The sequence below is a fragment of the Entelurus aequoreus genome, linkage group LG26 (assembly GCF_033978785.1).
Source record: "Entelurus aequoreus isolate RoL-2023_Sb linkage group LG26, RoL_Eaeq_v1.1, whole genome shotgun sequence".
Lineage (NCBI taxonomy): Eukaryota > Metazoa > Chordata > Actinopteri > Syngnathiformes > Syngnathidae > Entelurus > Entelurus aequoreus.
In genome coordinates, this window is record NC_084756.1 from 39,963,604 (window position 1) to 39,979,556 (window position 15,953).

Here is a 15,953-nt window from a genome sequence, read left to right on the forward strand (position 1 = left end):
CACAAGAAACAGAATAGCTTTGTCTTTGACCTTTTTTTTACTTAAAGAAAGCAAATTAACATATTATATGAGAATGTTATGTTATGATTATCTTTAACCGAATCACAGCAGTGCTCAAATTAAAAAACAGCATTCCCTCTCATGTGATATTGCTTAATTAACATTAATGATGTGCACTTTAACAACTAGGCTTACAACTATACCTAATATATAAAGGGGTGGAAAAGTGACTATTACCTGCAGGGCAAACATTAGCTAACCAGAAGGCAATAACAATGTAAACAAAAAACACCTGCTAAAAAAAGCTAATACAAATGTCCCTGAGGAATGTAAGGTGGGAGTACTGTAATTACCTAACGTTACATTATTATTTTCCATAACAATTTAGCCCCCTCCACAATATTAACCCGACGCTTAAAACAGAACTAGCTATTTATTGATTAGCAATTGCCGAATCATGTAACATTAGCTTAATGCTAAAAAGCCAGGTTACTATCACATTCTGTAACAGACAAATAATTTAATGTAGGCTAACGTTACCTACCTGCTACCTCTGTCTTTTTCTCGTTTCTCCTCTTCTTTTCTCTTTTTTCTTCCCTGGGCACCTGACAGTTTTGGCCGTTTTGACATCTTGTGTTGATTTTTTGATGTGGTAAGAGTCATGATACGGGAAGGGAGGGGGCGCACCGTCCGGGGGAATAAGGGGGGGGGGGGTAATATTGTAACAAATAATATTTCTATTAAATAGGCTTTACTTTGCATTTTAATTAACGTGGGATTATTTTTTGTATTTAGAAATAATAGTACCAACTTTTTTTTTTTCTCTCTCCAACATTTGTGGCACTGGCTTGGCGCCCCCTGATGGACGGCGCCCTTAGCATTTGTCTATACGGCCTATGCCACGGGCCGGCCCTGCATTAGGGTGGCACTAAAGAGCTGCAAGAGAGTGTTGCTGACCCCCAATGTAGTCAAAAAAAGCTATGTGTCTCATTACACTTCATCTAACACTTCCAATCCTTACTAAAGTTTAGGAAAACGGACTTGTTTTGTACTGTATATTGAGATAATGTTTCAGATTTGAAAAAAGTAGCAATTATCACCTGCTTCCAATTAACACCCCATTTTCTTTGTGGTTTAAAATATTAAAAACCCTGGCATGGTATTTATGGAATGTCACTGTGTTTTATTATTAAATCATATTTGTAGTATTAATAATAAAACCCATGGTATTAATGTAAAATGTGCATTTAGGTGTAAAAGATTAAATAACCTCATCATGACCAGCAGACTTGAGGGGTGAGAATAGGAAGTATGGGTATCCTTAAATATCAATCCCCGATCATTTCAACTCTCTCTGGAGAAAACAGAGGGTGCTCTGCTTTACGTCACCTGCACATTCACAATCTTTATTTGTGCGATGTCTTTCAGTTTGTTTTGCAGTGTGGAAAAACCGCCACATGCGCACGGTGACCAACTATTTCATAGTGAACCTCTCCTTTGCGGATGTCTTGGTGACCATCATCTGCCTGCCTGCAAGCCTAGTGGTGGACATCACGGAGACGTGGTTCTTTGGACAGACGCTTTGCAAAGTTGTGCCCTACCTGCAGGTAAGAAGCCCACCAGCTGTACGCAACACAATATTATGCCACGGTCAATGCACAACACACATGAACACAAAAGGTACATAAAGCAAAGAGATTGTAAAGCAAACCCTGCACCACAGGGAGTGAGGACGTACTGTCAGTAGGGCTGGGTATCGGTACTCGATACCTTTTAGGTTGTTCGTTTTCATTAATAAGGACAAACACAAAACGATAGTTCATGTTATTTTGATCCATGCCTATTTCCGCACCTAAGCGCAAACCAGATGGAGCCATGGCAGACGGATAAAAGCGCCGCATGCGGCTTGTCGACCCCTGATAGTGGCATGTTCTTCTCTGTCAGGAGGCTGTATTATGAATGAGATTTTCACGGCTGCATTAATGGAGTGTTCAGTGTGTCATTCCACGCGGTACTGTCTTAAAGCATATGGTCACGGATAAAATTGAGGCTGGAAGGTCAATACTAAACCTTCTTAGCTCCTATGACCTTTATTATAAAGGATATAATATTTCAATACCTTGGTTAGATTCACTGTGGTGTGCAACACAACTGATACACTAATGGACGAAATATTCATCGTACTTCCCAGTTGTGACACCGATGGCATATAAATATTATTTTCCCAGTGGTCAAATATTATTTGTCTTACCGGTACTAATTTTAGCAGCATTTAATGAAAATTTGACATATTTAATCTTACTAATGAGACTATAAAATACAGAAAGATCGCACAGAAAGAAGTATGATGTCCCTTCCTCACCATGAAGAAACGTGACTGTTCGTGACCTGGCAGTTGCTTGTCACTGCCATCGTTCTGCAATGAGGTACACTATGGTATGCAGGAACTTATAATAAAGCAATATCACATACTTTGAAAACTAAAAGAAAATACGGATACTTGTTTTATATATACAGTATATTTTATATATTTATATATATTGTCATATATACTGTTGAAGTTAAAGTACCACCGATAATCACACACACACTAGGTGTGGTGAAATGTGTCCTCTGAATTTGACCCATCCCCTTGTTCACCACCTGGGAGGTGAGGGGAGCAGTGAGCAGCAGCGGTGACCGCGCCCGGGAATCATTTTTGGTGATTTAACCCCCAATTCCAACCCTTGATGTTGAGTGCCAAGCAAGGAGGTAATGGGTCCTATTTTTATAGTCTTTGGTATGACTCGGCCGGGGTTTGAACTCACAGCCTACCGATCTCAGGGCGGACACTCTAACCACTAGGCCACTGAGTATTATTATTCAAATGAACCCAAAACCGTAAATGATTTTTAGTCAGTGATGGGCAAGCTACTTGGAAAATGTAGTAAGCTAAGCTACAAGTTACTCTCGATCGCGTCAGTATACAGGACTGCAGTTCCTGGAGGAGGTCAAGTCAAAAAAATGAGGCACTCCTAAATTGGAGGAGCCGAACCACAGTCTTATATTCCTTATATTTATGTGCAGTAAAACTTTTCATGAACTCAACTCATCTGAATGTGTTTTCTTAAATTCGTGTTCCACGTATTCGATGAAGAGAGCAGTTATGATTTTACTTTTCAGAGTTAACAACTAAAAACTTTTCTCAAAACGCATACATATGTCTAATTACACGCATTATTGTGGGTTTCCTGAACGTCATCTTCATTACTAAAGGAAAAATCTAATCTGTGGGAGAAAATTCCTCTGCCATTTTCAAGTTTTTTTTTTTTTTTTTTTTTAGTCGTCAGCTTGAAGCGTCCCTCTGTCTCTGGCTCCCTCCTCGTCATGTGACATGAGTGCGTGTCTGTCATGATTTTGCTCACTAGTTTTTACGACTCACTTTATATTACCTCTAATTGACCAATCCATAATGTTTCGACCTAACCTTAGCCAATTGTGACTCTTTTTTTTTTATACCTGCATTCCCTTTCCATTTTTTCTTTTTGAATCTTGTAGCTTTGATGTAAGCTACCTCGCTGCATGAGTCTAAAAATAGCTAAACTACAGAAATCGCTACTCGTGCAAAGAGAGCGACACCTTGCTTCCAGTGCCGCTCACACTGGTGTATGAATGTGAATGAATGTTTGGTGGTGGTAGAAGAGTCCCTAGGGTGGTGTTTTTCAAACACTGTGCCGCGGCACACTAGTGTGAGATATTGTCTGGTGTGCCGAGGGAAATTATGCAACTTCACCTAAATGGTCCAAAAAATATTTTTTGCAAATCAATAGTTATAATCTGCAAATAATGTGCCGTTGCTTAGTGTCTGTGTTGTGTAAAACCCAGCAGGGTAACCACGTAATACTCCATGTCAGTAGGTGGCAGCTGGTAGTTAATTGGTATGCAAAAGTCGGAATGTGTCGGCTGAGACGAGGATGGTTTGTTGTGATCCCAATATGCAGACCACAGCGGGAGGCATATTGCTTAAACCAAAAATGAACGAAAGGGAAAGGAAAAGGCAATGGCTATGCAAAACGAAAGTAAAACTGAACTGGCTACAAAGTAAACAAAAACAGAATGCTGGACGACAGCAAAAACTTACGGCGTCCACAAAGTACATCCATACATGAAATGACAATCAACAAAGTCCACACAACGAAGGATAGCAACAACATAAATAGCCTTGCTTGCTAACACAAAGCAGGTGCGCGGAATAGCGTTCAAAGAAAGACATGAAACTGCTACAGAAAAACATCAACAAAACAGGAAGGGCCACCAAAATAACAGCCAAGACAAGAACTAAAGCACTACACACAGGAAAACACCAACAAACTCCAAATAAGGCACGACGACCTGGTGGAGTTTCATTTTTTAACGTTTTCTGCTGGTGGTGTGCCTCAGGATTTTTTAATGAAAAAAATGTGCCTTGCCTCAAAAGAGGTTGAAAAACACTGCCCTAGGGGGTAAACTGTCAAACACGTTTCTGCTGGTTTCTGTCAACTGGGGCTGCAAATGTAGCTTACCACCCTGAATTTGTGAATGTGGCGTGAATGAAAGATGCATTCTCATTGTAAAGCACTTTTAGTGCCTAGGAACACACTTTAAAAGTCCAATCCGTGAATATTAGTAAACCCCTAAACCAAACCACTCTTTTTAGTTTGTTCATTGAGATTGCTGCTTGTGACTTGCGAAAAGCCAAACAAACTATAAGAGGTTTTCCCAGCACACTAAATAGGTAGGTAAGATAATTACATTTTTATAGAACATGTGTCATTTTAAAATGAAAAGTACAGTAAGGTATGTCAGGCATTGTCAAATAAATAAAAAGTTAAAGCTTTCCCAAGAAGCTGTAATAGTTGTATTTTTTGTGATTACTGTAATGATTAAAGAACATACCGTTAGTTTGGGAAATAACAAACACCTGCCTATTATTTTTTTATTAAATAGTCCACAATGTGCTGAGTATAAGCACATTGTCCCTCCAAGATTTTGCTTTTATTGGGGCAAGGGGGTGTAGTCTCAAATGTGTGGCAGCTTCCACAGTTTGAGGCTTTAAAAGAGTATCAGTTTGTCAAGATCAAGATCACAATGCTTTATTATTGTCCATTCTTTAACATGTACAAGACACATAAGAACTGAAATTTCATTTTCGGCACAGTCCCACTAAGAGCAGACATACGTTACAGGGGGACAAGACGGGACCGCCAACGGATCAGCCACTTACGACGCTCCTTAAAAAAGGTGGGAAAAAGGTGATATTGGGAAAGGGGGGAAGAGTAAAAAATATCAGTCTAAGGCTGGACCCTCGGGAGGGGGTCCAGACTGAGTCCAAGGGAAAAAACCTCACATAGCATAGCACACATAAACATGTTCCATATAATCACAACAACTCACAACAGAGGGGGGGGGGATTTGGGGCCCTGGAGGCCGGCCTGCTGCTATAACGCGCTACTAGACATCCATAACCCCGGAATTAAGCAGTGGTGAAGGCGTTGGTTGAGGAAGGGGCGGGTGCGTGTATGTATGCCCAATTAACTTGGGTGTGATGTTGAAATGTTTTTGTAGACTGGGGCCGATCTTAAAGTTCGACACCAGGTGTTGTTGAGAAAAAGGGAGGTCAAAAGCGTCCATCGTTGAGGTGTCCTCGGGGGTGTTTTTCAGAACAGCCTGTTCCTGATAGCGTCAAGGCCATTCGAGGGAGTCAAATCGTAGATTAGGACGTTGTTTTCATCGAGCAGTCAAAAACAATGACTTGCCTGCTCTATTTGTCCATGCTGGTTTCTCTCAAATTCAATTCAATTCTCCTTCTCAGCAAACTTCTCCATGATGTGATCCATCTTGCGATTCAGTTCAGAAATCGCCACAGTCTGTGTTCCCACAGCCCGGCTCAATCCTTCCATTGCGACGAACAGCCGTTGGGCTCCTTGAGTGGCTGCCATCGTCTTCCGAATTTGACGATACACCAGAGCAACGCCCAGCCCAATCAGCAGGTGCCCCGCAATCACGGTTCCAAATAGGTAGATGTCTTCCACGTCCTCGATGGAAAGGACTGAGAGGCACATGATTCTCCATTCATCCCAGGAGTCTCACACGTACCCCGCAGCAATGGTTCCATCAGGGCAGCCAGGCTCCCCCGAACCTCTTTTCCTTGTCGAAAAAGACTTTGTCAATTGCGTCGAGAGTCCAGTTGATCATATCCTTGTTTGATGTTTAGATTTGAGGACAGCGCAAAGAAAGAGGCTTCAAAAGTTCAGACAAGACAAAAACGAAGAGAGCAAGCAGGGAAGGAGGGAGCGGAGAAATATGTGACCGCCCTCACCAGAGGCAAGACAGAAAAAGGATTGATGATTGTATAACTTCACGTATAAGGTGACACAAGATGGCAGTTAAAGCACATTCACTAAACTCAAACTACAGTGCACTTTTGGCATAATTTACTACAGGTTTGCGTGTACTAAAACACGTGCAAACTGGAAACCACATGCAAAGCTGATCTACTAAACACGCGCAAAGTGGATTCCGTCTGTTAAGGGTGCAGATTAAGGTGTGCAATCCATTTTGCGTTTCTGTCTTCATTAATATGCAAAATATAGGCTGTTAATCAAAACGCCACAATTTGGGGGATGAGAAGACGTAAAATGTGAATATTTAGCACGCGCAATGAGATTTATCAACACTCATCACCGTTTTATTCAGCAAGTGTCAGTTGCACGCATGGCTGCAGGATCAGTGTTCCTGATGGACAGAGGAAAATCCTTTGTCCGACACGTGTGTCAACATTTCGGACAATCAGACATAAAAATATTGTATAACTTTTTAGCTGCTAAAAGACTTAAAGGGCTGATTAAAACAAATCCAATTGATCCATTTTGGTCAAAGTCAAAGTCAAAGTTTATTTATATAGCCCTGAATCAAAAGTGTCTCAAAGGGCTGCACAAGCCACAACGACATCCTCGGCTCAGATCCCACATCGGTGCAAGAAAAAACTCAACCCAATGGGATACAGTGAGAAACCTTGAAGGGACTGCAGATGTGGGGACCCCACCCCCGGGCGACCGGTGCAATGGACGTCGAGTGGATCTAGTTAATAGTGTGAGAGTCCAGTCCATAGTGGGGCCAGCAGGGATCATCTTGAGTGGAGACAAGTCAGCAGCGCAGAGACCTCCCCAACTGATGCTCAGATGAGTGGTCCACCCTGAGTCCCGACTTTGAACAGCTAGCGCTTCATCTGCGGTCACCTAATAACCTCTCCACGCAGGAGAGGAGGGCAGAGCAGAAATGAGACAGCAGATCAACTGGTCTAAAAGGGGGGTCTATTTAAAGGCTAGCGTATATAATTGAGTTTTCTTTAAGTATGCATTTTTTTTGCGTCTTGAGCGGAGTAAGTGCAGCCTCTCACAAATTAGCGCACCTTCGGCCATGAAAAATAACAATAAAAAAGGGGTTTCAATGTAGATGCACTGCACGACTGCTTCTAAAATGCCCATAAAAAGTGGTAGATGTCTCCTGCATGTTTGAAAACAGAGCAAAACGCCACAGGTTTCAATAAGGCGGTCTGCACCATTTTTTCAATTACACACGCTGTGTTAGTAAATTGCACTCGACACGGCCACACTATTTTATAGTTTGCACACGCTGTTTACCGCATGGTGTTTGGATCTTAGTAAATCCGGCCCTCAATGTAGTAAAAGAAACACCACAAAAGGCCATACTTGTCAACCTTGAGACCTCCAAATTTGGGAGATGGTTTTCTTCTTTCTTCTTCTTCTTCTTCTTCTTCTTCTCCAGATTTTGGCACGTTCTACCTTCCACATTTTTCATCCGATTTAAACCGTTCCAACTTCAAACTGTTCAGCCTATTTGAGAATCCCAGGCTTTCCCTTGACAAATTCCAAAAATTTCCGGATTTCCCAGAATTCCAGGTTTTCCGGGACATTTTTCCCATTCAAAATGAATTGGCCATTTTTTCAAACTTCCACCATTTCCACAATTTTCAACTGATTCAAACCATTCTACATTCAACATATTCCTGGGAATTCAAACTGTAATTGTTGTAAGTTAATTTCAGGAATTTCATTTTTTTAAAGCCCTTTATTCTGGCAACTACTCCGTCCACATTTTTCAACCCACTTTAACCGTTTCACCGTCAAATAATTTCTCTTTACCAGGACAAAAAAATGAAGTTGTTTTTTTAACTGGAAAAATTCCCGGTTTACCCGAAATTCCTGGAATTCCTTAATACCATTTCTCAATTAAAAATACTTCAACATTTCTCGATCGATTTCAACTCATTCAGAACATTCAAGTCTTTTAACATTTTTCAAAAAATTCCTGCTTTTCCCGAAATTCCCAAATTTCCATGAAATTCCCATTAAAATGAATGGGACATTTGTCAAAGTTCCACAATTCCCACATTTTTTATCCGATTCAAACCATGCAGCTCCAAAATATTCAGCCTGTTCAAAATTGTGTACTGTCCTTCAACAACTTGGAAAAAATCCCCGATTTCTAAGAATTCCCAGTTTTCAGGGACATTTTCCCCCTTCAAAATGAATTGTCAATTCGCACATTTTTCAACCAATCCCAACCATTTCAACATCAACACATTCCACTCATCCAACTAACACTTTCCCAAGTTCCAAACCAAATTCCGTTTTTTCCTGGAAATTCAAACTCTTCAAGATTCAAACCATTCCAACATTGAAACTATTCTTACATTCATACTACATTCTGTCAGCATTTCAGTTCAACTTCAGCATTGGAGCATTCACACGCAATTCCACCGGAATTGCCTCATCAGTTTTATGTATGAAATGGGCTTTATAAATAAAGTTTGATTGATTGATTGATATCAAAAGCTCTCTTCTCTGCCAAGTTTAGATACTTTTTATTATATTTATATCGCCTATTGTGTGTGTGTAGGTGTGTGTGTGTGAGTGTGTGCAGGGCATAATCATTTTTACCAGCCCTAGGGGCAGCGGAAAAAAAGTTGCGAACCACTGATTTAAGGTATTCCAGAGTTGAAATTTCATTTTATCCTACAAAGGGAACATGAGGAGTTTGTGAATCCCCCACTTCAAACTGCAAGATTCCCGTGTAGCACTCCAGGTGCTAAACACACTGACAAATACCCCCTGCTGGTGGTTAGAGAATTGCCAGTACTTGTATAGCTGATGCCTGTCATCATGTGCGACTGCTTTGCTCTTACAAATTGCTCTGGCACATAAAAATGTTTTGGGTTTTTTTTAGGTAAAAAAAAAGAGAAACTATCAGTATGAATGTTTTTGCTTTTAAAATCCTATCTACAGTGAATGTCAGCATCAACCTTCTGTCTATGTCGGGGGTCAGCAACCCGTGGCTTTCAACCCTTTTTAAAAAAGGATTGAAAAAAGATGGCAGAAAAATATTTTTTTTAATTTTAGTATGGTTTTTGTTTGCGAACAAACATGACACAAACCTTCCCCGGTTGTTAGAAAGCCTGCTGTTTAATATGTTTAATGAGATTATTTGGTGAACATAGTTTTGTCCTACTAATTTTGGCGGTTCTTGAACTCACCATAATGTGGACTGTGACACGACAGTTTGTTTACATGTAAAATCGTCCACTCATTCTTTGTCTCATTTTGTCCACCAAAAGTTTTATGCTGTGTGCTATTGACTTGTTGGAGGGATAATCAGGCATATTTAGGCTAGCAATATGTACATATTGCATCATTATGTCTAATTTGTAGGGATATTTGAGGTCATTTATGTTCTCTTTGTATTTAATTGATATTTGCATGTCTCATGACACATTATCTGTATGTAATATTGACTGCATTTATGATAGTGGTTTGTGTGCCATGTTGTTCCAGACCACAGCAAACTTTACCTAGCTTGCCAAAGATTGTAATAAATCTATTAAAAGAAGACAGCCTGCCGTTTCCTTTAACTTGGACACACACATCTGTACCTCTGGATATGCTAAGACAGTCATTTCCAGGAGTTATCGCACCTTCTGAGTAGCCTCTGATTTACTAATGATTTCTAATGTAGTAAAAATGTGTAGAATAAATATTACATTTCAACATTTCTGTCAACGAAGATTTGCTTCAGCCTGCTACACATAGTCATTTTGATAGTAGTACAGTATATACAGTACGTCTTTTCATTTTTTTCGGCTCCAGACAGATTTGTTTTTTGTATTTTTGGTCCAATATGGCTCTTTCAACATTTTGGGTTGTGACCCCTGGTCTATGTATACAAAGGCATTTTTTTTTTACAAACTAACCATCTTCCCTGAACCATTTCTTTTGGTCGGCCTCTTGATTCCATTGTTTTCTTTCTTTCACTTTCCAGACCATCTCCGTCTCCGTGTCGGTCCTAACGCTAAGCTGCATCGCGCAAGACCGCTGGTACGCCATCTGCCACCCGCTGATGTTCAAAAGCACCGCCAGGAGGGCTTGCAAGAGCATCGTTGTCATCTGGCTGGTGTCGTGCGTCATCATGATCCCTCAAGCCATCGTGATGGAGAGCAGCAGTCTGCTGCCGTCGCTCACCAACAAGACCAGCTTGTTCACCGTGTGCGATGAACATTGGGAAGGTGAGTGATGTTGGATCATAATAAGGGATGTCCGATAATGGCTTTTTGCCGATGTCCGATATTCCGATATTGTCCAACTCTTTAATTACCGATACCGATATCAACCGATACCGATATATACAGTCGTGGAATTAACACATTATTATGCCTAATTTGGACAACCGGGTATGGTGAAGATAAGGTCCTTTTTTTAAAAAATTAATAAAATAAAATAAGATAAATAAATTAAAAACATTTTCTTGAATAAAAAAGAAAGTAAAACAATATAAAAACAGTTACATAGAAACTAGTATCTAATGAAAATGAGTAAAATTAACTGTTAAAGGTTAGTACTATTAGTGGACCAGCAGCACGCACAATCATGTGTGCTTACGGACTGTATCCCTTGCAGACTGTATTGATCTATATTGATATATAATGTAGGAACCAGAATATTAATAACAGAAAGAAACAACCCTTTTGTGTGAATGAGTGTAAATGAGGGGGAGGAAGTTTTTTTGGGTTGGTGCACTAATGGTAAGTGTATCTTGTGTTTTTTATGTTGATTTAATAAAAATAAATAAATAAATAAATACAAATTTTAAAAAACGATACCGATAATAAAAAAGCACATACCGATCATTTCCGATTTTACATTTTAAAGCATTTATCAGCCGTTATCGGACCTCTCTAGTCACAATGTAAACAAACGCCATTGGTGGATCTACACCTAACATCCACTGTAATGATACCAAGTACAGGAGCGTATCTAGTAAAAAGTATTATGATTACATCCATATTTTTTAGCATCACAAAACCTATTTTCGTTTTTTTTAGAGGCAGTATAGTACTGAATATGATTCATTAGTAGTGCGGTACTATACTAATATCGGTATACCGTACAACCCAAGTAACTACAAAGGCTGCGGTTTCACTGGCCATGTGATGAGCGAGCAAGCAGAGCAGGCAAAGAGAGAGAAGTTTACACTGCGATGTTTTTTGTGTGGTTGAATACCCAAGGTTGTCTTTCACACTGTGAAAAGTCTCGGAGAAAAAAAATAGAATCTACACTTTGAACTTTGAAGAAAACTATAAAAAGATGCGGCTGAGTGTAGACATAAGTGCTCCGATTGTAGGGAGTCGGCATACAGCATTGATCGCCACCTCGCCTGGTGTGTTCATGTAAGAGAGGGACTTATACAGAAGATGGCTGACATTGTGAAAGCTTAACATGAAGGAAGGAAGAGCGATATGACTTCAAGACTCACTTTAATGCCCATCTAACGCTGACCACATTGGCATTTATGTCGTGGTTCTGACCTAAAAATGACGTCTACTCATAACATTCCCCCCAAAATAGACATAGTAGTGATTTTAGATTGTTTTCTAATGAGATTCAGCACATTTCTGAGAGCCCACTTTTACACTGCTAAAAGTCTAAAAGACTAAAAAATACAAAAATTAGGGGTATTTTATTTGAACTAAGCAAACTTATCTGCCAATAGAACAAGAAAATTTGGCTTGTCAAAACTTTCCAAAACAAGTAAAATTAGCTAACTGTACTCCTATATGAGTACGTATATTCTATTGTTTCATTAAAAATAAAACAGCAAAGTCCATTTGGCTGTCATCTGTTGTTTTGCATGTTTTTTTTTACATGCTTGAAATAAAAAATATTACTTTAAAAAAGTAGTTTTATACTTGTGAGTGTTGATGACACAGCTTTGCAACAGTTGATATTCTAGTTTCAAGCATGTTTTACAGGTCATAAAATCTCAACTACAAGCTGTAATATCTTATTGAGATCATTTAGGACCAAAACCCTTAAAACAAGTAAAACACTCTAACATAAAATCTGCTTAGTGCAGTGGTTCTTAACCTGGGTTCGATCGAACCCTAGGGGTTCGGTGAGTCGGCCTCAGGGGTTCGGCGGAGGTCAAGACACACCCGACTCATCGTGTAAATACAAACTTCTCCCTATCTGCGTATTACGGATATGGCAACAGCAGAAGTGAGACTGATTTGTAGGTGTGTAATTGGTTGTGATTTTATGCACTGTGTTGGTTTTGTTGTTTGAACAAGGTGATGTTCATGCACGGTTCATTTTGTGCACCAGTAAAAAAACATGGCAACACTTTAGTATGGGGAACATATTCACCATTAATTAGTTGCTTTTTAACATGCAAATTAGTAACATATTGGCTCTTAACTACTCATTATTAAGTACTTATTAATGCCTTATTCAGCATGACCCTATTATAACCCTAACCCTCTAACCCTGGCCCTAACCCTCTAACCCTAACCCTAACCTGAACCCTAACCCTAACAAAATAACTTTAAATTAAGTCTTTGTTACTTAGAATAGGTTCCCCTAGTGTCCAAAAACAACTCTAAATTAAGTCTTTGTTACTTAGAATAGGTTCCCCATACTAAAGTGTTTCCAAAAACATATAATAACTTTGTCTTGAATTTGAAAAAAAAGGAGGGTTCGGTGAATGCGCATATGAAACTGGTGGGGTTCTGTACCTCCAACAAGGTTAAGAACCACTGGCTTAGTGAGAAGAATTATCTTATCAGACAGAAAATAAGCAAATATAACCCTTATTTGAGGTATTTAATCTTACTTAGATTTCAGTTTTTGCAGCGCAGCTCCAAAATACGGGTGGGCCTGAATCACCATGGTGACGTCACCTACAGAAGACTAAAGGCAATTTCATATAGGAAAGTATGTGTTTTGGTAGCATCTTCATCCTGAATTCTGTTATTTTCACACAGCATTTGAAGGCATTATCAAAAATGGATGCATTGTTGCAGGTTGTAGCAGTGCAACCAAATAAGAGGTCAGTCTGCACACATTTCCACACAAAAAAGGCCCAGGGCGCGATCCACAGCCAGAACCACCTGACTGGGATTCAGGCGCGCTAACCACTCAGGTGTGGCGTTGCTGCATGTTCAAGAATCTCATTTAAATGCATGAAAGCATCGTCCGACGAGCTTTCGCCTCATGTCAGGTGCACAATTAAGAGGCTAAGTTGAATACCAAGTCATATTTACCATGTCAATATCAGCATACTAATCAGGTGCCATTTACTTGAAGCTGGTTTCAAATACTAATGGAAAAACAAGGTCCTGTAATTTGGTGGAGGAAAGTCTCTTCAACTGAATTTAGGTTAAAAAGGATTTGCAAATCATTGTATCTTGTTTTTATTTACCATTTATTCAACCTGCCAACTTCACTGGTTTTGGGTTTTGTAAAACAAAATATTCAACAGTGAAATGCAAGAAAATTTGGCTTGTCAAAACTTTCCAAAACAAGTAAAATTAGCTAACTGTACTCCTATATGAGTACGTATATTCTATTGTTTCATTAAAAATAAAACAGCAAAGTCCATTTGGCTGTCATCTGTTGTTTTGCATGTTTTTTTTTACATGCTTGAAATAAGAAATTATTACTTTAAAAAAGTAGTTTTATACTTGTGAGTGTTGATGACACAGCTTTGCAACAGTTGATATTCTAGTTGCAAGCATGTTTTACAGGTCATAAAATCTCAACTACAAGCTGTAATATCTTATTGAGATCATTTAGGACCAAAACCCTTAAAACAAGTAAAACACTCTAACATAAAATCTGCTTAGTGAGAAGAATTATCTTATCAGACAGAAAATAAGCAAATATCACCCTTATTTGAGATATTTAATCTTACACTATTCTCTTCCACAAAGTACAATCAAATTTTCCGCAAGACTTATCTTTTGCATTTCACTGTTGAATATTTTGTTTTACAAAACCCAAAACCAGTGAAGTTGGCAGGTTGAATAAATGGTAAATAAAAACAAGATACAATGATTTGCAAATCCTTTTTAACCTAAATTCAGTTGAAGAGACTGCAAAGACAAAATATTTAATGGTCAAACTGGAACTTGTTATTGTTTGCAAATATTAGCTAATTTGGAATTTGATGCCTGCGACACGTTGCAAAAAAGCTGGCACAAGTGGCAAAAAAGACTGAGCAAGTTGAGGAATGCTCATCAAACACTTATTTGGAACATCCCACAGGTGAACAGGCTAATTGGGAACAGGTGGGTGCCATGATTGGGTATAAAAGCAGCTCCCGTGAAATGCTCAGTCATTAACAAACAAGGATGGGGCGAGGGTCACCACTTTGTGAACAAATGCGTGAGCAAATTGTCGAACAGTTTAAGAACAACATTTCTCAACGAGCTATTGCAAGGAATTTAGTGATTTCACCATCTACGGTCTGTAATATGGTAAAAATGGTAAAATGGGTTGTACTTGTATAGCGCTTTTCTACCTTTTTAAGGAACTCAAAGCGCTTTGACACTATTTCCACGTTCACCCATTCACACACACACATTCACACATTTACACACTGATGGCGTGTCAAAATATCATCAAAAGGTTCAGAGAATCTGGAGAAATCACTGCACGAAGGCAATGATATTATGGACCTTCGATCCCTCAGGCCGTACTGCATCAAAAAGCGACATCGGCGTGTAAAGGATATCACCACATGGGCTCAGGAACACTTCAGAAAACAAATGTCAGTAACTACAGTTCGTCATACATCTGTAAGTGCAAGTTACAACTCTACTATGCAAAGTGACAGCCATTTATCAACAAGAATTGTATTATTTTATGTTGAAAAACAAAAGTAGAAGTAGCACTGTTAAAATGTTGTTAAAATGTTGTCTACTGTATTTTCACTGAAAACGTCTTGAATGTTGAAAATGAGGGCAGAAAATATTTCCTCTCGTTAATTCAACGTAAAGTGTTGGTTACACTTTAATCAAATAAGTTGTGAATGCATTGGCCATTAATTGTTGTTTTCTTGTTTGTTTGTACTCAATTATTCATTTAAACCTAATTTATTTTCCAACAAATAACAAGAATATAGGAAACTCCACTTGTAGTGTCCAGTATCCAGTATTTATTTCACAGTCACACTGGTTAAATTGAATTTGCAAAAAAGTTACTGAATCAATTCCAACTCGGATCGTATCGTTGTTGTAACCTTCTGTGAGTGTGTAGATCCCAAAAGATACAGAGACGCAGGCCAACAAATAGTACCTATTTTAATAGTGAAGACCAAAAAACAGGCAACAAAAGGCAATGGTGGGATTTGTAATATATTGTATATATTATATAAAACTATAATATAATATAATAATATAATATATCAGTATATATTATATACTGTATATGTAATATGTAAATATTACATATATATGTTATATTTTATATTGCTACTATATTAAATTTTTAGTTTACTTTATACCTTCATTATCCTTTCCATCCTTACCCTTTCCATCCTTTGTAACTGAGCTACTGTGTGGAACAGTTTCCTTTGTGGAT

General features: G+C 38.8%; 1 protein-coding gene and 1 long non-coding RNA gene across 2 annotated transcripts in view; both read left to right on the forward strand.

Annotated features, from left to right (window-relative positions):
* LOC133643537 (uncharacterized) overlaps positions 1-15,953 on the forward strand; it is a 264,818-nt gene that overhangs the window by 121,431 nt on the left and 127,434 nt on the right. The gene's annotated exons all lie outside the window — the stretch shown is intronic.
* Positions 1-15,953, forward strand: part of LOC133643242 (orexin receptor type 2-like) — a 65,172-nt gene that overhangs the window by 38,806 nt on the left and 10,413 nt on the right. The window contains exons 2-3 of the mRNA XM_062037688.1: positions 1,429-1,607; positions 10,357-10,600. Of these exons, the coding sequence (XP_061893672.1) occupies positions 1,429-1,607; positions 10,357-10,600 (423 nt within the window). The remainder of the gene's footprint in view (positions 1-1,428; positions 1,608-10,356; positions 10,601-15,953) is intronic.